The sequence below is a fragment of the Nuphar pumila genome, chromosome 10 (assembly GCF_984573655.1).
Source record: "Nuphar pumila chromosome 10, dmNupPumi1.hap1.1, whole genome shotgun sequence".
Lineage (NCBI taxonomy): Eukaryota > Viridiplantae > Streptophyta > Magnoliopsida > Nymphaeales > Nymphaeaceae > Nuphar > Nuphar pumila.
In genome coordinates this window covers 2,619,541-2,640,267 of record NC_143258.1, presented here as the reverse complement: position 1 = coordinate 2,640,267, position 20,727 = coordinate 2,619,541, and the positions used below count along the sequence as shown (strand labels likewise).

Genomic DNA, 20,727 nt, shown 5'->3' with positions numbered 1-20,727 from the left:
AATAGGGGTGGGCATCTTGTCAGGCTGATCCAAAGCCCTCAACAGACCCTACACAACAGGATTCTTGTCAGGCTCAGGTCTTACCAGGCTGAGAACTAGGTGAGTTGGATCGAGCCCTTTGACCCGGGCTAATAAAAGGTCTGGGCCAAACCAGGTTCCATTGAGATCTTATATTGGCCCTATTTGAGCTTGACCCATTTACTAGTTAGGCTAGGCCAGACCCAACTCTTATCAGGTTCGGACTGCAATAGGCAAACCCGGCACAACTTGGGTCTGATACCTAATTACCCATCAGGTACCCCACCCGATGCCCACCCTTACATATCATAGAAACCATGGCTCAAAAAATAGATAGGGTAGAAACGGGGAGGAAGAGGCTATATGTTTGTGGGACCATAGGGTTCTGTCTAGGGATGTAAACGGTTAGGATTCAATTCAGATATCCAACTGAATCCAAATCCAAATCCTTCTAGTCGGTTGAGATTGATAATGGGATACTGATTCGATATCCAGTTTTGTATTCAAATCTGAGCCCGAATCCAAATATATGTAACGTAAGGTTTTAATCAAGTCAGATCTGCATGCACTTTTATCTAATGCTCTTCCGACTCCAAATTGGGATCTGATTAGATCGGACTTGGTAATGCCTAGATCCGACCTGAGTCCAACCCGTTAACATCTCTGGACTCATGGTCTGATCAATAATCAATCTAAAAGTTAGTTCAACTGCTGCCTATGAAATATGAGGTCTTTTCCTCGAAAACACTCACCTTGATCCAATGTTATTAAAATCGGTTCACTAGGTGAATCGGTTTCTTAAAAAAAACTAAAGAATCGGATCAAATCAAATTATTTTTCTATCAAATGATTTTTTTATCCACAAAATCAGAAATATACAAAAAATCAGAAAAATAAGGAAAAAACGGAATTTAACCCAAACCTGAACCGATTCTACTTCAAATCGACCAATTTTAGTCGATTCAGACGATTCGAGCCAAAATCTGTCAATTTTGGAGGGGATCGAATAGGGCCATGTTAATCAAGCTATAAATTTTTTTATACTATTTGCATCATGAGTGAAGCAAACCAGAGAGAGAGAGAGGTGAATATTAGGACGAGATGATTCTTATATTTTGTTCTGATAAAAATAAGCTAATATTTTAACAATATCCTAATGAGTGGGAAGTAGGTATCCACCAAAGTTAGGGGCCTACTGCAAGCAAAACGGGTTTTCGGGGCGTTTTCCACAAATCTGACATCACAATTGCGTTCGGCATGATTGATTTGCTAAAAAACAACACTTAAGATCGTGTTTTTCGATAAAAAATGTGAAATTTCACCTTGAATGTTTATAAAATTTGTAAGCCATCAATTTTCAAACCTTATACAAAACCTACCCACTTGTCAGAACCGGACAACCCAAGAGCTCATTCCTATAAAATTAAGCATGTAAAACACATCCGTACAGTCAGATTTGAGAAAAAAACCATGAAAAAAAAACACAGTAGACTGGTGTACGCAGCTGGCCCTACTCATACCCTAACTTATTATGAATTAAAATACATACTACTAATTACAATTTCATTATTATGTTTTCAATATCCTAATTTCTTTTTTGACTAAGAGAAACTTCCCCCAAGCACAGAGACCTAGCCGCGCAGGCTCAGCCTGCCGTACTTACGGTTGCTGTCCTGTCAAAGTAATACTCTGAGAGCTTACCCCCTCAACCCCAAGGAGTTGCCAAGCTTTTGCTTATGCAGGGGGGTGACAGCCATGTGATTTGAACCTGGGCTGCCCGTCAAACAGCCTAGGCCCCATCCCACTACGCCAAACCCCTTGGGTCTCAGTATCCTAATTTCTTATTAACACAAAAACTACAGATATATGTTTCTCTTATCTGAGTACTGATAGAGATTTAGATTAAACAAGAGAGAGAGAGAGAGTTGCTTAAGAGCCAATTAAATTGCAAACAAATGAATATATCCGCATTTTCTTGTGTATATTGTACGTCTACATGAATCAGATTGCTCAATCTTTGTCTTGATTTTCACTTCAACATTTGAACAATTGTCTCGGACCGTCGAACACAATAGGACCTCAGGCCAACATTCAAACTTGGAGGCACATCATGTCACTACTTGGCATCAACAAAGATCAACCGCCACAAAATTAAGCAGAGAACACATTTGTCTCACCGGACTGCTGTAGAGCTATCCCGCTTCATGTTGATCAGACTGTTCTCAATGTTCCAAAGAATAGGTTTGTAACTGCAGCAGATGACATTAATCAGCAACTGTGTGCCCGATGAGATCATTTATCACTAGGCAGAAGACGAGATTTTAATGATTCTTACAGTCGTGTAAGGCCATCGTATGCTTGTGTTGCGCGTTTTAGCTCGGTAGAAAGCCGCATGACCTCTGCAGCCAATGCCTCTCCTTTGCTCTGTTCTTTTGTCAATTCCTCCTTTGTAGAAATAAATACTTTTTGTCCATCAGTTTCATGTTTAATTTAAATCAACTGAAACTAAGGATGGAAATCCTATAATTTGTTCACAAACACCAGGTGATTTATTCATACACCATAATGGAAGATTCATGCACACAATGGCAAAGAATTGAATGTATAATTACCTATAAAACCAAAATATAAAAGAGAAACCAACCTTGAGGGTAAGATTCTCCAAGGTTTGTGCCCCAGATTCAGATGAGTTTTGGTTGCCGTCTTTTATGGTGTTGGCTTGTTCTGCTCTCAAATTATTCAATGTTGCCCGGAGTTCTTCATTCTGCTTCAGACAATCTTTTACCTGTAGAGAAATTTGTGTCATTCTATAAACTAAAGGAGGCTTTTTCGCCTTATGATCCATCTTCTAATTTTGATTTAACAGAAAAGTGGTTTGTAACAATAATAGGATTCATGGAATGATAAATTCTAATGCAAACATACAGGAATTTATACTAAACCAGCACTGTAGATGGACATTCATGACGCAATAAGAATATTGCACCTATAAAATATGTGCAATAAATTAATACGTCAAGGGGTCCACTTTATTTACATAAGAAACTTTTGTTTGACCTTGAAGCTTTTCTTTATCTTTCTGGAGACAATAGGCTTGGATAAACTGTAAACAAGACGAAGCTGCAAAAAGAAAAAGTTAGGGTGACGAATCTCAGTGTCTTGTTGTGGTTTCCTTTTTCTCCTTTCCTAGGATTTTAGTCTTGGAAAAATAGGAAGGTTAATCTCTCTCTCTCTCTCTCTCTCTCTCTCTCTCTCTCTCTCTCTCTCTCTTTCCAAGCTAGGCTTGCCAACAGGTTGGGCCGTGAGAATAAGTTGATGAAGTGCATGCCTAGGCCCACAAGAATAAGGTGTTTCTGGACCGATCCCAAGAGTCAACGAAACCACCTGATTTGGTTACTAACATCGTAAGAACAAGGTGCTTCTCAGTTGGACCTAGCCCAAGAACACTGTCAAACACTCACTGAAACAGGTACGGGACACCACAGACATGCTTGGCATGACACTAGTTCAGTAAAACTAGGATGTGATGACACAGCTGTCACCTGTCAGTGTGTGTACGTATATGTTTAGTTATTTATGGGTAAATATATGGTGGTTCTGTACAATGATACAGTACAGTAGTACACACTCTTGTTGGCATAGATCTAGCCATCAAATGGTAAATCTAACCGTACATATGTGTTTAGCATGATTTATTTACTATATTAGAAGGTTTTATCATGTTCAATACACCATAAGATTCCGTTTTTGAGACGGTGAAAATCAATGGCTCACAATTCATGAAAATAAGGATGGTTTTAAAATGATATAAAACATCATATCTGAGTCAATTTTAACCCATGAAAATAAAAAACAGGATATGCTAAACATGATCCAACAGTTCACAATTCATGAAAATAAGAATGTTTTTAAAATGATATAAAACATCATATCTGAGACAATTTTATCACATGAAAATAATAAGCAGAAAATGCTAAACATGATCCAACGGTTAGATTTTTCTTTTGGATCTTAGATCTATGTAAATCAAGTGTGTACTACCATAAGCTATGGTGGTACAGTACCACCATGGAACCGCCTTTATTTAATTATTTGTGTTGCACGAGTTCAGTAAAACTATGACACAACAATCGTGAGTGTGAGTGTGAGTGTGTGCGTGCGTATAATCAATGGCAAATTTCAAAAAAATACAAAATAAAAGATCAAAATCAGGGGAACAGAAAACACACAAGTTAAGGAATAAGGACACAGTATTGACCATGTCCAAGACAGAGATTGCTGCCCATAAAATGTCATGGCATATCTAGTGCCTTCGTTGGTGCCGTGTCGTGTTGACATGGGACACTCAAGCTAACTGAAGTGTCAATCTAACATAGTCCAAGAATCTTAAAAAGTTGCTAACTTGGTTACTAGCTCATTAAGTGTTTCTCAGTCAGACCTAGCCAAAGATTCCAAGTACCTGATCCAGTTAATTTGCCAAAAGAATTTAAGCCTTATATAGGTAAGCCCAGAGCATTCCAAGCCAGATTACTAAAGGGGTAGGATTAGACAACCTTCAGCACAATTAATGGATCTTCATCATTTTCCTAGAACCTTCTCATTTGCACCAACACCATGCATCACATAGGTTTGCAGACTTGTGCATCCAGTGAAAGGTTCACAATCCTGGTATTGTCGAAATACATATGCTAGTCTAAATGAGTGAGAGAGGGAGGGAAGATGGGGCATATTGAATGCGTTATTTATTCCAATTTTCATTTTTCAATAATCCAATTAACCAATCGAGGATTAGGTATTGCGGAGGAAATTGGAAACCTTGCTCCAGTGCTACCTTTGTAGAAAGGGGAACATGCATTCAGCTCCTAGAAACTTTAAAACCATTGTCACCAGTATCAATCTTTGTAATATCCCAGAGAGGTTGATAATTTAAACCTAAGTAGTTTTACTGGAGAAAATATTCAACGTTTTAAGAATGCTGAAATTTTTAAAATTCAACTATCTGAATTTATCAGAACAACAAACAACAACTACGCCTTCATCCCAAAATAATTGGGGTCGGCGATATAAACCAAATAAGAAAATCATTCTGGGTCTTCCACAGAACGTACAACAAAAATAATGATATTTTCCACTTTTTATTGGGTTTCCTAAGAAAAACTACAATAACACAATCTTTAAAGAATATTGCCAATATTGTCATCAATGCCTTAAACCCCGAAATGTAAGATGATGATGGAACTCTGCTAAGAGTAGCCGGAATCATGAATGATGCACATATAATAAGACAGCATGAAAATTTGTAGACCTCTTGATATACCTGATTTTCCCACTGTGCAGCAACAAGCATTGCATCCCTGTATGAAGCTGACAAGTCTGAGTTTTCTTCAAAAAGCCTCTCAATTTCTGAAGATTGTGAATCAATCTGCAAATAAGACATTTAATTCTGTTACAAGTTGATGTGCAATTAGAATCCCTAATTCATCTCACATAGAGAAAAATAGAAGTGGAATGAACACAACCTCCACCAAAAGCTTCTGACGACCAATCTCCAATCTCTCAACCATCACAGCTAGCTCATGCATTTGGTTCTCAAGCTTTTCCTTCTCATCCTGCCACAAATAATAATGTCAAAGAGCATTCCATGACCATATCATCAAAACACACACACACACACACATATATATATATATATAGAGAGAGTAATGTGTAAGTTCCAGACCGTCCCCGACCCCTTTAAAAAACATACTTGCATGTATTTAATGCTTAATCCAAACCTGTAGACGTGTTTATCATTGCTTATTCACTAAGAACTATGCTTCGGATCGAATCAATTTAGCAAGAATTACTGATTTTTAGTTAATCAAGTTTTTGGTGTGATATGAACCGTTGATTTTTTTTTTGTTCAGCTAAAAACACATCCAAACATGAAAAATGTCTAAACTTTAAACCAATACATGTTTTCTACTAAATCAAACATAGAGATCACATCTGCTCATTTAGATTAAGTAAAAAACACATGTGAATATGTTTTTTACAGGGGTCTAGGACGGTCTGGGAGATAAATGGTCTGAAACTTACACATTACTCATACATCTACATATATATATATATATATATATATATATATATATATATATATATATATATATATATATATAGAGAGAGAGAGAGAGAGAGAGAGAGAGGTTAATGTTTGACACCCTCGTGAGTAAAGAACCCCCTAGTAAAAAACTGTAACATTTTTATTTTTTAAATGTTTTTTGCACATCTGACCCTCCAGATGTTATCTACATGTTTGGATTAGTAGAAATCGGTAATTGGATCATGTTATTCCAACGTGCATGTAAGATTTTGCAGGGGGTTATTCCAAGAGTCAATTCTTACTATTTTGACCATGTTGAACACATCCATGGGTTGGATTTAGTCAGACCAACCTCCCACTATGAGTTCCAACCAGGGTACTTCCCCATGTGTGTGTGTGTGTGTATATATATATATATATATAGAGAGAGAGAGAGAGAGGAATTGAACTGACAAAAGAAAAGAAAAGGAAACATACTATTAAAACCAGATCCAGTTAGCCATCCATTCAAAAAACCATGAGTTGACAATTGAAGCATTGAACCATATGTGCAATAAGAGAAAAGGATATCCTAAAGTGCATGTACACTTTTTAAGTTGAACATATTTAATTCAGTAATAATGACAATTTCCAGGTTGAGTAATGCTTTCCATGTAAATGTAAATCTGAACAACAAATAGAGAAGCTGACAACTCCCATATTTTTACCTTTGAAAATGCCTTCCTCCCGGCTTCTTCCACAGCTTGCTCTGTCGAACATAACAGCTCATAAAAGTCATCAATCTATAGGAAGGAATATCAAGTATGTCATCTCAATGATGATGACAGAATCACAAAAGCAAAAATTTGAGAGAAGCGAAACAAATAACAAGGAAATACTAGAACACCTTCACTGATACGGCACTCTGTTTAGTTAAAATAAGCATGTTAAGAAAGACTGCTGAAAAAATCAGCTGAGATACTGATAAAGGAATAACTACACAGAAAACTTTTTCTATAAACATGGAGCAGTCTCCATCTGCACAAAACCTAAGACTACTATCCCATGAATTCAAGAATGTAATAAAACTATGTTACCTGTGCAACTTCACACAACATTCTGGAATTTTAATTTGCAAGTTAGGTGAAAATCAGTCACCCTAAAGATCCGATAAAAGCAGCAGTTATACGATACAAACAGCCGTAGAAACAAAAGAATCTAAGAATGAGAGAGAGATCCAATGCTTGGCACCCAAATCCAGCCATGGTCCATGTCTCGCCAAGTATCTTCACTCTGCAGCGGAAGTTTTGTGGAAGAGAAGCAAATGAAACACTTTCATGAAATTTCTTGTAGGATGGAGAATGAAAATTTTCATTCTAGACAAACTAGATCATGAATTATTGACTAGTTCTAATATCTGAAAAAGTCTAAATTGTTTCAAACTTTCTATATGTAAGTGATCCCCATGAAGTGGATCAATATCTCCTTTTAATACCACAAGCCTCTTATGAAGTGGATCAATATCTCATATTAATTCTAATATCTCAGACTAGATCATGAATTAGTAACTAGTCCCAATGTCTGAAAAAGTCTAAATTGTTTCAAACTTTCTAGGTTTGGAATGAGATATTGAAGTGATCCCCATGAGGTTGATCAATATCTCATATTGATACCACAAGCCTCTTATGAAGGCAGTTAGTACATTTTTGATGATTTGTAACTTCTAAGCTTTATATTGTGTAGATGGAGACAGAGAGATGAAGAAATTATGTATTTTGTGCATGAGAAGGAGAGAGAAATTAGGACAAAAAGGGTTATCTCTCATTGCGGCCATACTAAACATATATTACATGAATATAGTTTCCTTTAGGCAAAAATATCTTTAAAAAAAATAAAAGAATTGTACATAAAGATCAAGTTGCAGATTTGTTCCCAAAGCACCAATGAAGATGAGGCACTGGGAATTGAAAGACAAACTACAGTACTCATGGTTGTTACAAACTACAGTACTCATGGTTGTTACCCATACGTAGTTTGTGAGGGGCTGTTGGAACTTGGAAGATGAAGTGGATCTTGGATTGAATCCATTATTTGGATCGGATTCAGTTACACAATCCATAATGAGGATTGTGTGTTATGATATGGAGGATGTGCCTTATATGACAAAAGTGCAATAAATTTTATGTATTTTATTGTTTTAGCCCTTATGTAACTGATTAAGAGTATTCTTGTAATTCACCACATGTACTCTAATAATATAAGGTTTCTAAATAAAATGTCCAGCCTAAATCTCATTGAGGATTTTGGATTCTGCTTCATCTCTTTAGTTTCCTCCTCTCCTCTCTCCTTCTCTCTTTCTTTACCATTGTTTACACTAACTTCATCAATAGATTGGAGTCCTCGTCATTGTGTATATGTGTGTACGCCAGTCTGTGTGCATGTTTTTCTGTTGCTTTCCATGAGATAGGCACATCCAATTGTCCATGTGCATCCATGTGACATAGGTCGGAATAATGTGCTACAGGTTACATACATGAATGCTCAAATAAAACATGCCCTAAACATTCTCAAGATCGAACATGCTTGTCTTGAAAACCTTTTATTTTCCAAATGGTCACATACTTGCCGAAGGGAAGCCCAAGTGTTGCAGCTTAAGGGCACAATGACGTATCCACCTAGTGCAAGTTCAAAGAGTCACATGCATTTACCTGAAACTTTCTTGGACAAAGCAGACACTTTTTCTTCTAGATCTTGCTTCTCATTTGTAAGTGTTGCAGCTCTAATCCGTTCCTCTGCCAGCATCTGTTGTTCCTGTTGCCTCAGCATCATCTCTTGCTACACAATCAATCACCACAGGAAACATAAAAATTCTTCAGTCCCAAAGCATTTGTGGTCAGTTCAGAGGATATATTTAAAAGAGAGACTGATATTAAAAAAAATGCACCTGCAATTCCGTTTTAATCCTGGCAAGCTCCGGTTCCATGGCTTGGATCTGCTCTACGTTGCTGTGAATGGAAGGAAGACCACCATCCTGGTGCCTCTCTAATTGTTGTTGTAATAATTTTATCTCAGCTCTCAATGAGGCTGAATCTTCTTCAGCCTATTACAAGTAGAATGATCAACATAAAACTCCTTTGGATACTTTTAGAGACAAAAGAAAACTGTAAATTCACAGATATTAACATGCAGCCTGAAACTGCAACTGCATACCCTATATTGCTCCTCTTCTGCCTCTTTTAACTGCTTCTTAACCCCACGAAGTTGGGCCAGGAGATCCTCCTACACTAAAATGTTTGAATGATTAATGGAGTGCAGAAAAGCATAATAAAGACAAATCACTGTTTCAACAAAAGATGGATTGACAAATGTACCCGTGCTACAACTGCAGCATTCTTTTCCATGGATAGATCCTTTACAGCTTTCCTTAATGATGGCAATTCACCATGCTCCTTCAAACAAATTCAGAAAAGGAGGAGGGGGAGGGGGTGGAGACGAGAGAGTCAGTGTGGATGGCCTACTACTACATGTCTATTATCCACTCTACTCTCATGTAACCAGTAATCTAATAATCCGTACTTACCAGATCATTGAATTGATTCTGCAGGGAGTCATGCTCAATTTCCTTTACCTCAAGCTGGAAACAGAAGCATCAAATTTTAGAACTAGATGAAAATAATACCAAATTGTGTATTTCCTTGCAACTCAAGCATGCTACACATGTACACACGCACACATACATTACAAACTACACACATGCACATGCACAAACATGAAGCATGTCCACAAGCACACACATAGACACATGCATGCATGCATGCACACACGCACAGACACATGCACTCATGCGCACATGCTCACACACATGCATGCATGTGCACACACTCTCGCACACATTATTATTTGAACTTTTGAAACTCAATTGTGGCAGCTTCTTATCCTGAATCCTTTCAGGTCTTTGGCTCTTTGTAGTTTGCTTGGTTGGTTACAACAGTGATTCACGAGACTGATGCAATTTTATACACATCGTACCTTAGAAGCCAATCTTTTGTTTTCCTGTTCCAATTCCTTGATCTTCCTCTCAAAATCTTTCACTGGAAATGAGGATGCACGAGAATCCCTCTGCAAAAAACTTAAAATCCCAAGTTAAGCAGTGTACGTGAGGCACGGCAACTAAATCCTACATTAGACAGCATACACTATATCGCGTATAATTTGATATAAATGCTCTGTTATCTCAAATACACAAGACTCAAAAGTCCTTCATGTATTAAAAGCACTCGGTGCTTACGTATCCCCGGTCAAGACTCAAGATGACGAGAAATGAGAACAAAGAGAAACAGTTCACTGTGTATGGAACCAGTATAGACAAATCTTCTTTTCCTGAAGTAACGGTATATATGTTTGTCCCAATTTTCTTCAGCGACATGCCGATTCCTCTCAATTTTTGGATCACTCAATTGTATATAAATGATCTAATAACCAAAGTGAATACAGACGGGTTCATAAACAAGTTATAGATTGAAGTAACAAGTAAAACCATGTGTGAAGAATGCATGATCAACAACATTAAATTGTGAGCGAAATTCATTCCCCTATGAACTAATGAAGGAAGTATATAACAAAGAAAACAAATACAAAAGGGCTCCTAACCAAATATAGATTTTGAGTAACGAGCAAAAATATGCATCGACAATCCACGATCTATTTAGACAACGATGAATTGCGAGTTAAATTCGTTACCTAAACGCAAAGTTATAGCAAACAGAACTGCGAACGAATTGGTAACGAGAAACACTAAATACTCATAAATGCCAAAATTGGAATCAATTTAGATCATGCCGAAAACCGTACCTCCGCATTTTGATTCACATTGGACGAAGAATTTCCTTGAATTCCATTTCCTGATTTATACGATCATACATCGATCCCGGCAAACGAAAGAAAACGAGTGAAAAATAAAATTAAAATCAAAACCAGAACGCTATCGCTGCCGATCATACATAATCAGGCAGAAACGTCATTTGCTCTCTGAAAACCTTAAAATTCGAAGTCGATGAAAGGAATACGAACCAGGCTGATTCGACGGGTTGAGCCGATCGGCCGTTCTTTTCTGGCGAATCTCCTCCAACTGAATTAGGGCGGACAGAAGAGCGTTTCCAATGAGAAGAAAAAGAAGAATTGAGGATCGGTGAGAACAAAGACGTCGAGATCGAGCGTGTTATGATGAATCGGAGAGGAAGAGCGTACCGTGCGACGACCCAAGGTTGCGTGATGAGCGTCCATGGGGGACGAGGGTTTCCCCTTTTGGCTTCGCGTTGGAGGAGACGATCGGCTCTGAGAGGAAAATGGGAGATTTTATATTTTGCGGGAAAATAACGCGGAATGACGGTCCCTCCCTGCCATCGAGATGGCAATTTAAATGCGTTAAATTCATTTGTTCTCTGAATTTTTTTTTCCAAACGGTAAATAAACGGTGGGACGCAGGAAACCGGGTATCCTGACTCCAGGTAGACAGGGTGCAGATGGCCGGATTATTATAGACCCGAATCCGAATTCAAATCCAATATGTGAGCAATATACCTAATTTCGTTGGCTCGTTCTTGTGGTGAGCCAAGCCGAGTCGGTGCTCATAATCAACTCGAGTTAAACTAGCCGAGTTCTTGAATATAATCATACGGATGTGATCTACATGTTTGGTTTCATAAGAACTCGCTCTTGAATCATCGGATTTTGATGCATAAACCAGATTTTTTAAGGCTTCGAAATGAATTGCTCATAATCTTGATAAATATTCAAGCATTCAAAAATCACATTTTTTTATTAAAATTACATAATCCAATGGTTGATTTCTAGCAAATTCACTGTATCAAGCACATCCACATGGTTAGATTTGCTAAAAAAGTGTTGAAAATGCTCATATCTCTATTTCTCATACTCTAGTTCTCAAAAATTCAGTTCTCATGTATATATATGTATATATAATCACTGGAATATGAGAACTAATGTGTGTGAACCACAATTTTCATAGATTTTTTGTTCTTTTCTCTTGAATCTAATGCTTTAAAATCAATGGCTCATAATCTTGATAAATATTCAAGCATTCAAAAATCTCATTTTTTCATCAAAAATACATGATCCAATGGTTGATTCCTAGCAAGTTCACCATGCCAAGCACATCCGCATGGTTGGATTTGCGAAAAAAGTGATGAAAATGACCATATTTCTAGTTCTCATATTCTAGTAACTAAATATAGAGATAGAGAGTCATTAGAATATGAGAACTAAAAATATGGGCATTTTCAACACTTTTTGAAAATCCAACCATGTGGATATGCTTGGCATGGTGAATTTGCTGGGAATCATCTATTGGATTGTGTATTTTCGATGAAAAATGTGATTTTTTAATGCTTGAATATTTATGAAGATTATGAGCCATTGATTTTAAAGTTTGCAAAAAATCCGGTTTATGCATCAAATTGGATGATTCAAGAGTGGATCCTTATAAAACCAAGCATGTAGATCACATATGTATGGTTAGATTCAAGAGAAAAGAACAAAAAACTCATGAAAATCGTGATTCACAAATTAGTCCTCTCTCTATATATGTAGTCACTAGAATACAAGAAGAAATCTGTGAACCATGATTTTCATGAATTTTTCGTTTTTTTTCTTGAATCTAACTGTACTTATGTGATCTACATGCTTGGTTTTATAAAAACCTGCTCTTGAATCGTCCAATTTTGATGCATGAATGATAATTTTTTAAGGATATATATATATATATATATATATATATATATATATATATATATTACATTGTTTTAGCTGAAAAAATAGGATTACATAAAATGCATGTTTCTAAAATACATGTCTGACTACCTAATGAGCTTATGTGAGTCAAACCAAGCCGAGTACTATCAGCTCTGAGAGGAGAAATGGGAGATTTTATATTTTGCGGGAAAATAATGTGGAATGAAAGTCCCTTCCTGGTATTGAGATGGCAATTTAAATGTGTTAAATTCATTTGTTCTCTGGATTTTTTTTTTTCAAACGGTAAATAAATGGTGGGATGCATGAAACCGGGTATCCTGACTCCAGGTAGATAGGGTGAAGATGGATTGGATTCTGGCCAGATTATTATAGACCCGAATCTGAATTCAAATCCAATATGTGAGCAATATACCTGATTTTGTTCGCTCGTTCTTGTGGTAAGCCAAGCCGAGTCGGTGCTCATAATCAACTCGAGTTAAACGAGTCGAGTTTTGGCTACCTTGTTTATATTTTCATGGATTTTTTTGTTCTTTTCTCTTGAATATAACCATATTGATGTGATCTACATGTTTGGTTTCATAAGAACTCGCTGTTGAATCATCGAATTTTGATGCATAAACAAGATTTTTTTAAGGCTTCGAAACCAGTCGCTCATAATCTTGATAAATATTCAAGCATTCAAAAATCATATTTTTTATTAAAATTACATAATCCAATGGTTGATTTCTAGCAAATTCCCTGTATAAAGCACATCCACATGGTTAGATTTGCAAAAAAAGTGTTGAAAATGCTCATATCTCTATTTCTCATATATATATAAAATCCAATGGTTGATTTCTAGCAAATTTATTGTATCAAGTACCCACATGGTTAGATTTGCAAAAAAAAAGTGTTGTAAATGCTCATATCTCTAGTTCTTATATATATATAAGACCTAATTTTTTCAGATCTTCCCTCTCAAAATCGCTTTTTTGGTATTTTTTTCTCGCATCTAACACCATAGATATGATGTATAGGTTTTGTTTAGTGGGAACCGACTTTTGGATAACAGGAATCTGACTTGTATACAAATTTTTTCGATGATCCAAAATCAACCGCTATGAAGGTACCAATTTTTTTGGCTCATAAAATCATGCTTTTTCATCAAAAAAAGCATGACCCAAAAGTCGAGTCTCAGTAAACAAGCAAGCTAAACACACCTAACAGTTCAGATCTTTCATAAAACACTTAAAAACTATGGGGCAAAACGTTAAATGTGACCTAATATGTTTAGCTCTCTCTCTCTCTCTCTCTCTCTCTCTCTCTCTCTATATATATATATATATATATATATATATATATATATATATAGTATTTTGTGATAGATCTGAACCGTTAGATGTGTTTAGCCTGCTTGATTTAGTGGGAATCGGCTCTTGAATCATGTTTTTTTACTGAAAGCCATGATTTTATAAGCCGAGAAAAACTGGTATCTTCATAACAGTTGATTTTGGATCACCAAAAAAATTTACATACAGGTCTGATTCCTGTGATCCAAAAGTTGGTTTCCCACTAAACAAAACCTATAGATCACATCTATGGTGTTAGATGTGAGAAAAAGAACTCAAAAACAATATTTTTTGAGGGGCCAAAACAAGGCATAACGAGAAAGTGGGCAGAAAGAGCGCACTATATATATATATATATATATATATATATATATATATATATATATATATATATATATATATATATATATATATATATAATCACTAGAATATGAGAACTTATGTGTGAACCACAATTTTCATAGATTTTTTGTTCTTTTCTCTTGAATCTAAGGCTTTAAAATCAATGGCTCGTAATCTTGATAAATATTCAAGCATTCAAAATTTGCATTTTTTTCATAAAAAATATACGATCCAATGGTTGATTCCTAGCAAGTTCATTATGCCAAGCACATCTACATGGTTGGATTTGCAAAAAAAGTGATGAAAAATGATCATATTTCTAGTTCTCATATTCTAGTAACTATATATATATATATATATATATATATATATATATATATATATATAGAGAGAGAGAGAGAGAGAGAGAGAGAGAGAGACATTAGAATATGAGAACTAAAAATATGGGCATTTTTAACACTTTTTGCAAATCCAACCATGTGGATATGCTTGGCATGGTGAATTTACTAGAAATCATCCATTGGATCGTGTATTTTTTTATGAAAAAATGTGATTTTTGAATGATGGGATATTTATGAAGATTATGATCCATTGATTTTAAAGTTTGAAAAAAATCTGGTTTACTAATCAAATTGGATTATTCAAGAGTGGGTCCTTATAAAACTAAGCATGTAGATCACATATGTATGGTTAGATTCAAGAGAAAAGAACAAAAAATTCATGAAAATTGTGGTTCACAAATTAGTCCTCTCTATATATATAGTCACTAGAAAAATAGAATAACGTGTGAACCGTGATTTTCATGAATTTTTTGTTTTTTTTTCTTGAATCTAACTGTATGCATGTGATCTACATGCTTGGTTGTATAAGAACCTGCTCTTGAATCATCCGATTGTGATGCATAAATGATATTTGTTAAGGCTATATATATATATATTACATTGTTTTAGTTGAAAAAAATAGGATTACAAAAAATGCATATATCTAAAATACATTTATGACTACCTAATGAGCTTATGTGAGTCAAGCCGAGTCGAGTACCTATTGTTCTGGAGAAGCAGAACCTGTTTTATGAGCTTGAACGAGCTCTTTACAGACCAAACATGAGCTGAGCCACAAACAACTCGACTTGTTTCCCAGCCCTACTTGATTTCCAATCATATCCAATGAGGCAAGGTTGAATAGGGATTTGAATTAAATGTGGTAATATTGGGATTTGGGAAAAAAGTTATTTACATGTAAAAAATGCAAATGAAATGGATTTTGATCTGGATCTAAATTAGATCCGACTTACAATGTTGATCCGAATAAGTGACGATCCTGTTTAACATATCTGAATTCGATCTAAATATGCATTCAGATCTTACTTCAAGGATCCAAACCTAACATCTTGTACTCAAATCGGATATCTGACCATACCTAATCTGTTTGCACCCCAACTTCCAAAAATGGGACAGTTATGGGCGGATTGTGAAATCTTAAATCAAGATCCGACTTGGATCCGTCCAAGCCAAGTTGATCGAGGGCCCAATTTGATTTAGTAACACCAGATCCAGTGAAAAAATAAATAAATATAAGGGTTCTGCACATAGCTGTATATATCAACATTATAGATTTAGCTAACAGGATTCTCTCGACAAGGAAATATTACCCAATAAATTAAAAATTTTCATTTGTTTAGAAAGTCTCAAAAAAATATTGGCAAATAAAGAATATTCAAAGATAAAAAAGGAGACCTATAATGTATGCATACAAATTAAAAAGTATTTTTCAAGTAAATATAAAGATAGTAATTAAATGTATTCAAATAGACATGTCAATATAGTAGTATATTATTGCTTGAAACTATCACTACAAAATCGTGGTATTTTTAAAATATCAGTGATGCTTGTGATATTGATACATGCGCATAATCTAACTTTAAACCCTTTATAGTTTATACTATATAAATTAACTAGAGTAGTGTTCAACTGCTTGAAATGACTAGTACACCATCAAAAGTGTTGGTCGTTTGTCAAATACATGCTTATTTTTATGGGCATTGTAAAGCTAAAAAATAAACACCTTTTTTTTACAAAAAAAAGTTATTGAATGTTTTCTTGACTTTCAATTGAAAAGTGAATGTTTTTTTAACTGAAAAAATACTTTGTATTTTAATATTTACATTTATTGTTTTGATTAAAAAATGAATGTTATTTTTGGGAACTAGAAAAGAAAATGAATTTTTTATTCATGTGAATAAAAACAAACTGTTCAAAAATTAGTTGCAGTTAGTTCTTACCTATCTTAAGGGTAGTATAAATATTTTATCATTTCACCCTTCATTCAACAAACAAGATAAATATACCTTGTCTTATATGTTGTCAACCTATTATTTAATGAACTAGGGTGTTTCTAATACCTAGAAAGGTTCGGGTGTTTGGAAAGACATTATATGAAGATGAAATAGTGATGTAAACCTAGTGGGCTTGATTTACGATCAAACACTACGTTACACTATTCCTATTGAATTTATGCTACAAAAGTAGAAACAATGAAAAATCAAGAAAAATAATGCATAAACTCAAGAAAATATTAATTTTCATTCATCCAACTCTGCATTGTTCTCTCAAAAATTCCCATAATGAGTATTTATAGGAAAAATACAATAAACCTCAGGTCTACTTTGGATTTGAGATAGATCCATTACATAAAAGATCTAATTCTAAATAAAAAATCCCAATAAAAAACTCTAAGCTAAATTAAATCCAAATGAATCTTTATGGAGCCGGGTCTTCGGCTTTGCTCTTGCATCATTCTGCCTGGGTTGGAGAAAGACTTGCCCTCAAGTCCTGATCTCGCTTACACTTTTTTCAGTTGCGCTCTAGCTGTAAGAAATAATGATCCATTAGATCCTCTGGAAGGCACAAATATACTAGTATTGATGTGATCTGATCCGAAGAGTTCTCACACAAGTGTGCAATGAAGAACTGATCCTTCAATGTTTGGTGTAGCATGTAACTAAATGGGTCTTCGTGTATGACATCACTCAAACCAAAAAGTTACATCTTAAGATGTACTTGGATTCAAATAGAATCAACAAGCTCCAAACTAATCTTAATTGGATCCAAATGGGTTATAGTAGGTCCAGGATCAAATGGATGGGTTAGTTCTAGTTGAACTGAATCTAATGAGATTTGGGATGGGTTTGGTTCATAAGTCTGATTCGGGTTTGGGTGCCCAGGATAATGGGCTTGGTAAAGATCTGGTTGGATCACGATAAGATCTAAGACATAATGATTTGTTGAACCTAGAATGGGATGGGTCAGATACTAGATTGGAGTTTGATGGGGATAGGTTTGATTTAATCCCGATCCAGATCCAAAATATGTATGGGTCTGGTCTTCGCCCAGTTCGAATTGAAGCTGGAGTTTTGTCTAAGTTCGATTAGGTCCAGTTTGGGTTTGGATAAGATAATTCAAACCAAAATCATTGGATTGGACCCAATCCAAAGATGAGACCCTCTGGACTGGACCCATAGGACCCAAAACCAGTGTGATGTGGGTTAAAACCGATAGGAACCGACTTGAATCCAAACCCACAACACCCAAATCTAGGTTGGAGTGATGGGAGTCGACTCCCTACCCGAACTGGTTTGACCGATCGACTGATGAGCTGCCCATCCTGCAGCAGAAAACCATGTTAGGGTTTCCTTGTGCAGAAATGATGGGCAGTGGTCCTCCTCCATTGTCGTCGACACTGATAGTGCTCTGAATAGGGATGGGCCCCGTCGGCCTGCTCCGTCCAACAACAACCCACCGACATGAGAGTTGTTACCTCCATGGAGGGTCGAATGGTGAGCTGCAGCCCACCGTCGGGTCAATCACCTGAGGTGATGGATCCCCGTCGATTCCCGTTCACCAGCAAGGAAGAGCCAAGTAGGTCAGGGCCGACGAAGGCTGGTCCTCTAAGCGATGACAGTTGTGGAGGGGTAGGGGGTGGAGCCGCCGTGAAGGCAGATGTCGAAAAAGAGTGAGAGGACCGAGGTCCACCACCAGTCACTCTCGATAGCGGGACTATTCTTCTCCAGCCCCCACCTCCTGCAATATGGTGCTGGACGGGTCGGATGCGATAGGGGTGCAAGAGTGGTTTTGGTGGTGGTGGTGGAAGAGAAGGCAAAAGGGAAGAAGGAACAGATGATGGTGGTGAAGATAAAGAGTTAGGTGGTGGTGGTGGAGGAGGGGTCACTATTGTTGTCGTTGGACTCAGCGATGACATGGTCAGGAGGGCCGATTGATTCGGGTTCTTGCCATATCCTCTGTCATGCACGATCTTCTTTCATTCGATGTTCTTTCAAGCATATGCATGTTATCTTTGTTCTGCCTTCAAAATTTTCAACTCTAGAGATATTTGCTTTGTCTCTCTTTGTAGTTTATGGCATTCTCACCTAGAGAACTTTGTACTTGTTTCTATCATTTGTTGCTTTCCGAATTGAATGCCTCATAAATGAAGAAACAAGTGTGATCTTTCCTCAAATGGAATCAAGACGATGATCCTTGATTCAAAAATGAAGAAACAAATGTGATCTTCCCTCAAATGGAATCAAGACGATGATCCTTGATCTAATATCAACTTATGTAAATCGAGATGGCTTGATTTACGATAAAATGCTATGTTATGATACTCCTATTGAATTTACGCTATGAAAGTAGAAACAATGAAAAATCAAGATAAATAATGCATAAAATCAAGAAAATACTAATTTTCTTTCATCAAACTCTTCATTGTTCTCTCAAAAATCCCCATAATAAGTTTTTGTAGAAAAACAGAATAAACCCTAGGTCTACTTTGGATATGAGATAGATTCATTACATAAAAGATCCAATTCTAAATAAGAAGTTTAAATAAAAAACTCTAAACTAAATTAGATCCAAATAAATCTTTATGGACCCGGGTCTTTGGCTCCACTCCTGCATCAACTAGTATTAAAGAACTCATGTCATGTAAAGTGTTTGATAGGCAAAATTCCAAAATTTGGATGGATCCTTGGAATGAGCTGCCTCTTGTTTCGCTTATAGAAGAGAGAAAAACTATATCACGAATATTAAGAGAACCTCAGTTCAGGAAGACCTCTATATCTTTGGTTCATGTTTTCACCCTTCATTCCCTTCCTTGGAAACTGTGTGGCAACGGTTTTATTCTTTCAAGACTTCACAGGGTTTGCGATCAGCTTTGGTGAAAAGGTTTATGCGATGTAGAGATGCTAACCAGGAAAGAGATCTGGAATGATGTGGTGCATAAGCCTTGGTTTAAGCTAGTTTGGGCTCTAGAAGTGCTTCCTAGAGCATGTTGAGTGGTCTATTTAGCATGCATTACAGTCTTTTGGCACCTCCCTTCCTAATAGCAAAGAGGAAGAAAGCCACATCCACTTGTATTTCTCTTGACATGTAGTTCAAAGTGTGTGGAAACATATATGTTAGGAGTTTGGCATGAAGAGAATTTCATATATTGCAATCATTAGGGAACTATCATGGTGAAAGTCTATTCAGTTTTCTCAACCTTGTTGCAAAAATGTTGGAGTATAATCTTTCATGCTGTGCTTTGAAAGATATGGTCCATCAGAAAAAACATTTACCATGATGGGGAGAATTTTTCTGAAGAGAAGATCATAACCCAGCCATCACGCTATTTGCTGCTAGAGGGCCAGTAGTTGAACCTCTTTTTCATGGTAACCAAAATCAGGTTGTATTTGGATTTACATCTCATTCCTTAGAATCTTTTTGTTTGGTTTTCTTAGCAGCTTACAACAGAGAGAAGTTAATATTTATTGGAGGATTTAAAAGAAAAGATTATGCAAAGCTTATTGAAGAAGATTGTTGTCAATTCTTTAAAGAGGTGCAACAAAGACCAAGAGTCTTGATTGTCTGCATTTTTCAAAAAATGAAATGAAATCACATGAGATTCAAAATCATGTGATTTGGAATCTCATATGATTTCAATTCTCATGTTTGTTTAACATGAGGAATGATATCTAAAAAACATAAAATAGGATAAAAACAATAAAACAGAAAAAAAAAAATTAGGGGCTCTCTGGTATGAGCCCCTCTTCAGTAGCCATGTCTCCCCCGGGCTCCTCCACCTCTGTCTCCTCAGCAGCCAGCTAATGGAGCTCGTTGGAATCGAACAATTCACCTATTGTTTTGTGACCTTCTCCTTCCTCCCATGTTG

At 36.2% G+C, this 20,727-nt stretch overlaps 1 protein-coding gene across 3 annotated transcripts; it reads right to left on the bottom strand.

The window, feature by feature from the left end:
• Positions 1 to 1,943: 1,943 nt before the first annotated feature.
• On the bottom strand, positions 1,944 to 11,460 carry LOC149823242 (myosin heavy chain-like protein). 3 transcript variants are annotated; one of them, XM_090018731.1, is made up of 15 exons: positions 11,327 to 11,460; positions 11,150 to 11,207; positions 10,931 to 10,980; positions 10,109 to 10,198; positions 9,660 to 9,713; positions 9,451 to 9,528; positions 9,290 to 9,358; positions 9,024 to 9,179; positions 8,788 to 8,914; positions 6,808 to 6,848; positions 5,538 to 5,627; positions 5,336 to 5,440; positions 2,663 to 2,803; positions 2,354 to 2,463; positions 1,944 to 2,267 (listed from the first exon to the last, which is right to left on the bottom strand). In XM_090018731.1, exons 1-15 carry the CDS (start codon positions 11,360 to 11,362, stop codon positions 2,192 to 2,194), a joined length of 1,281 nt encoding a protein of 426 aa, XP_089874857.1. In that variant the 5' UTR covers positions 11,363 to 11,460; the 3' UTR covers positions 1,944 to 2,191. The 3 variants fall into 3 exon arrangements, with proteins under 3 accessions (XP_089874857.1, XP_089874858.1, XP_089874859.1); XM_090018732.1 differs by having other exon boundaries at positions 9,451 to 9,525; XM_090018733.1 differs by lacking the exon at positions 1,944 to 2,267 and having other exon boundaries at positions 2,401 to 2,538.
• Positions 11,461 to 20,727: the final 9,267 nt, after the last annotated feature.

Coding starts and splice junctions, on each gene's coding strand:
- LOC149823242 (XM_090018731.1), bottom strand. CDS start 11,362: ATGGACGCTCATCACGCAACCTTGGGTCGTCGCACG. Junction 11,208..11,326: donor CAACCTTGGGTCGTCGCACG/GTACGCTCTTCC, acceptor GCCCTAATTCAG/TTGGAGGAGATTCGCCAGAA. Junction 6,849..8,787: donor TTTGTCCAAGAAAGTTTCAG/GTAAATGCATGT, acceptor TATGTTCGACAG/AGCAAGCTGTGGAAGAAGCC.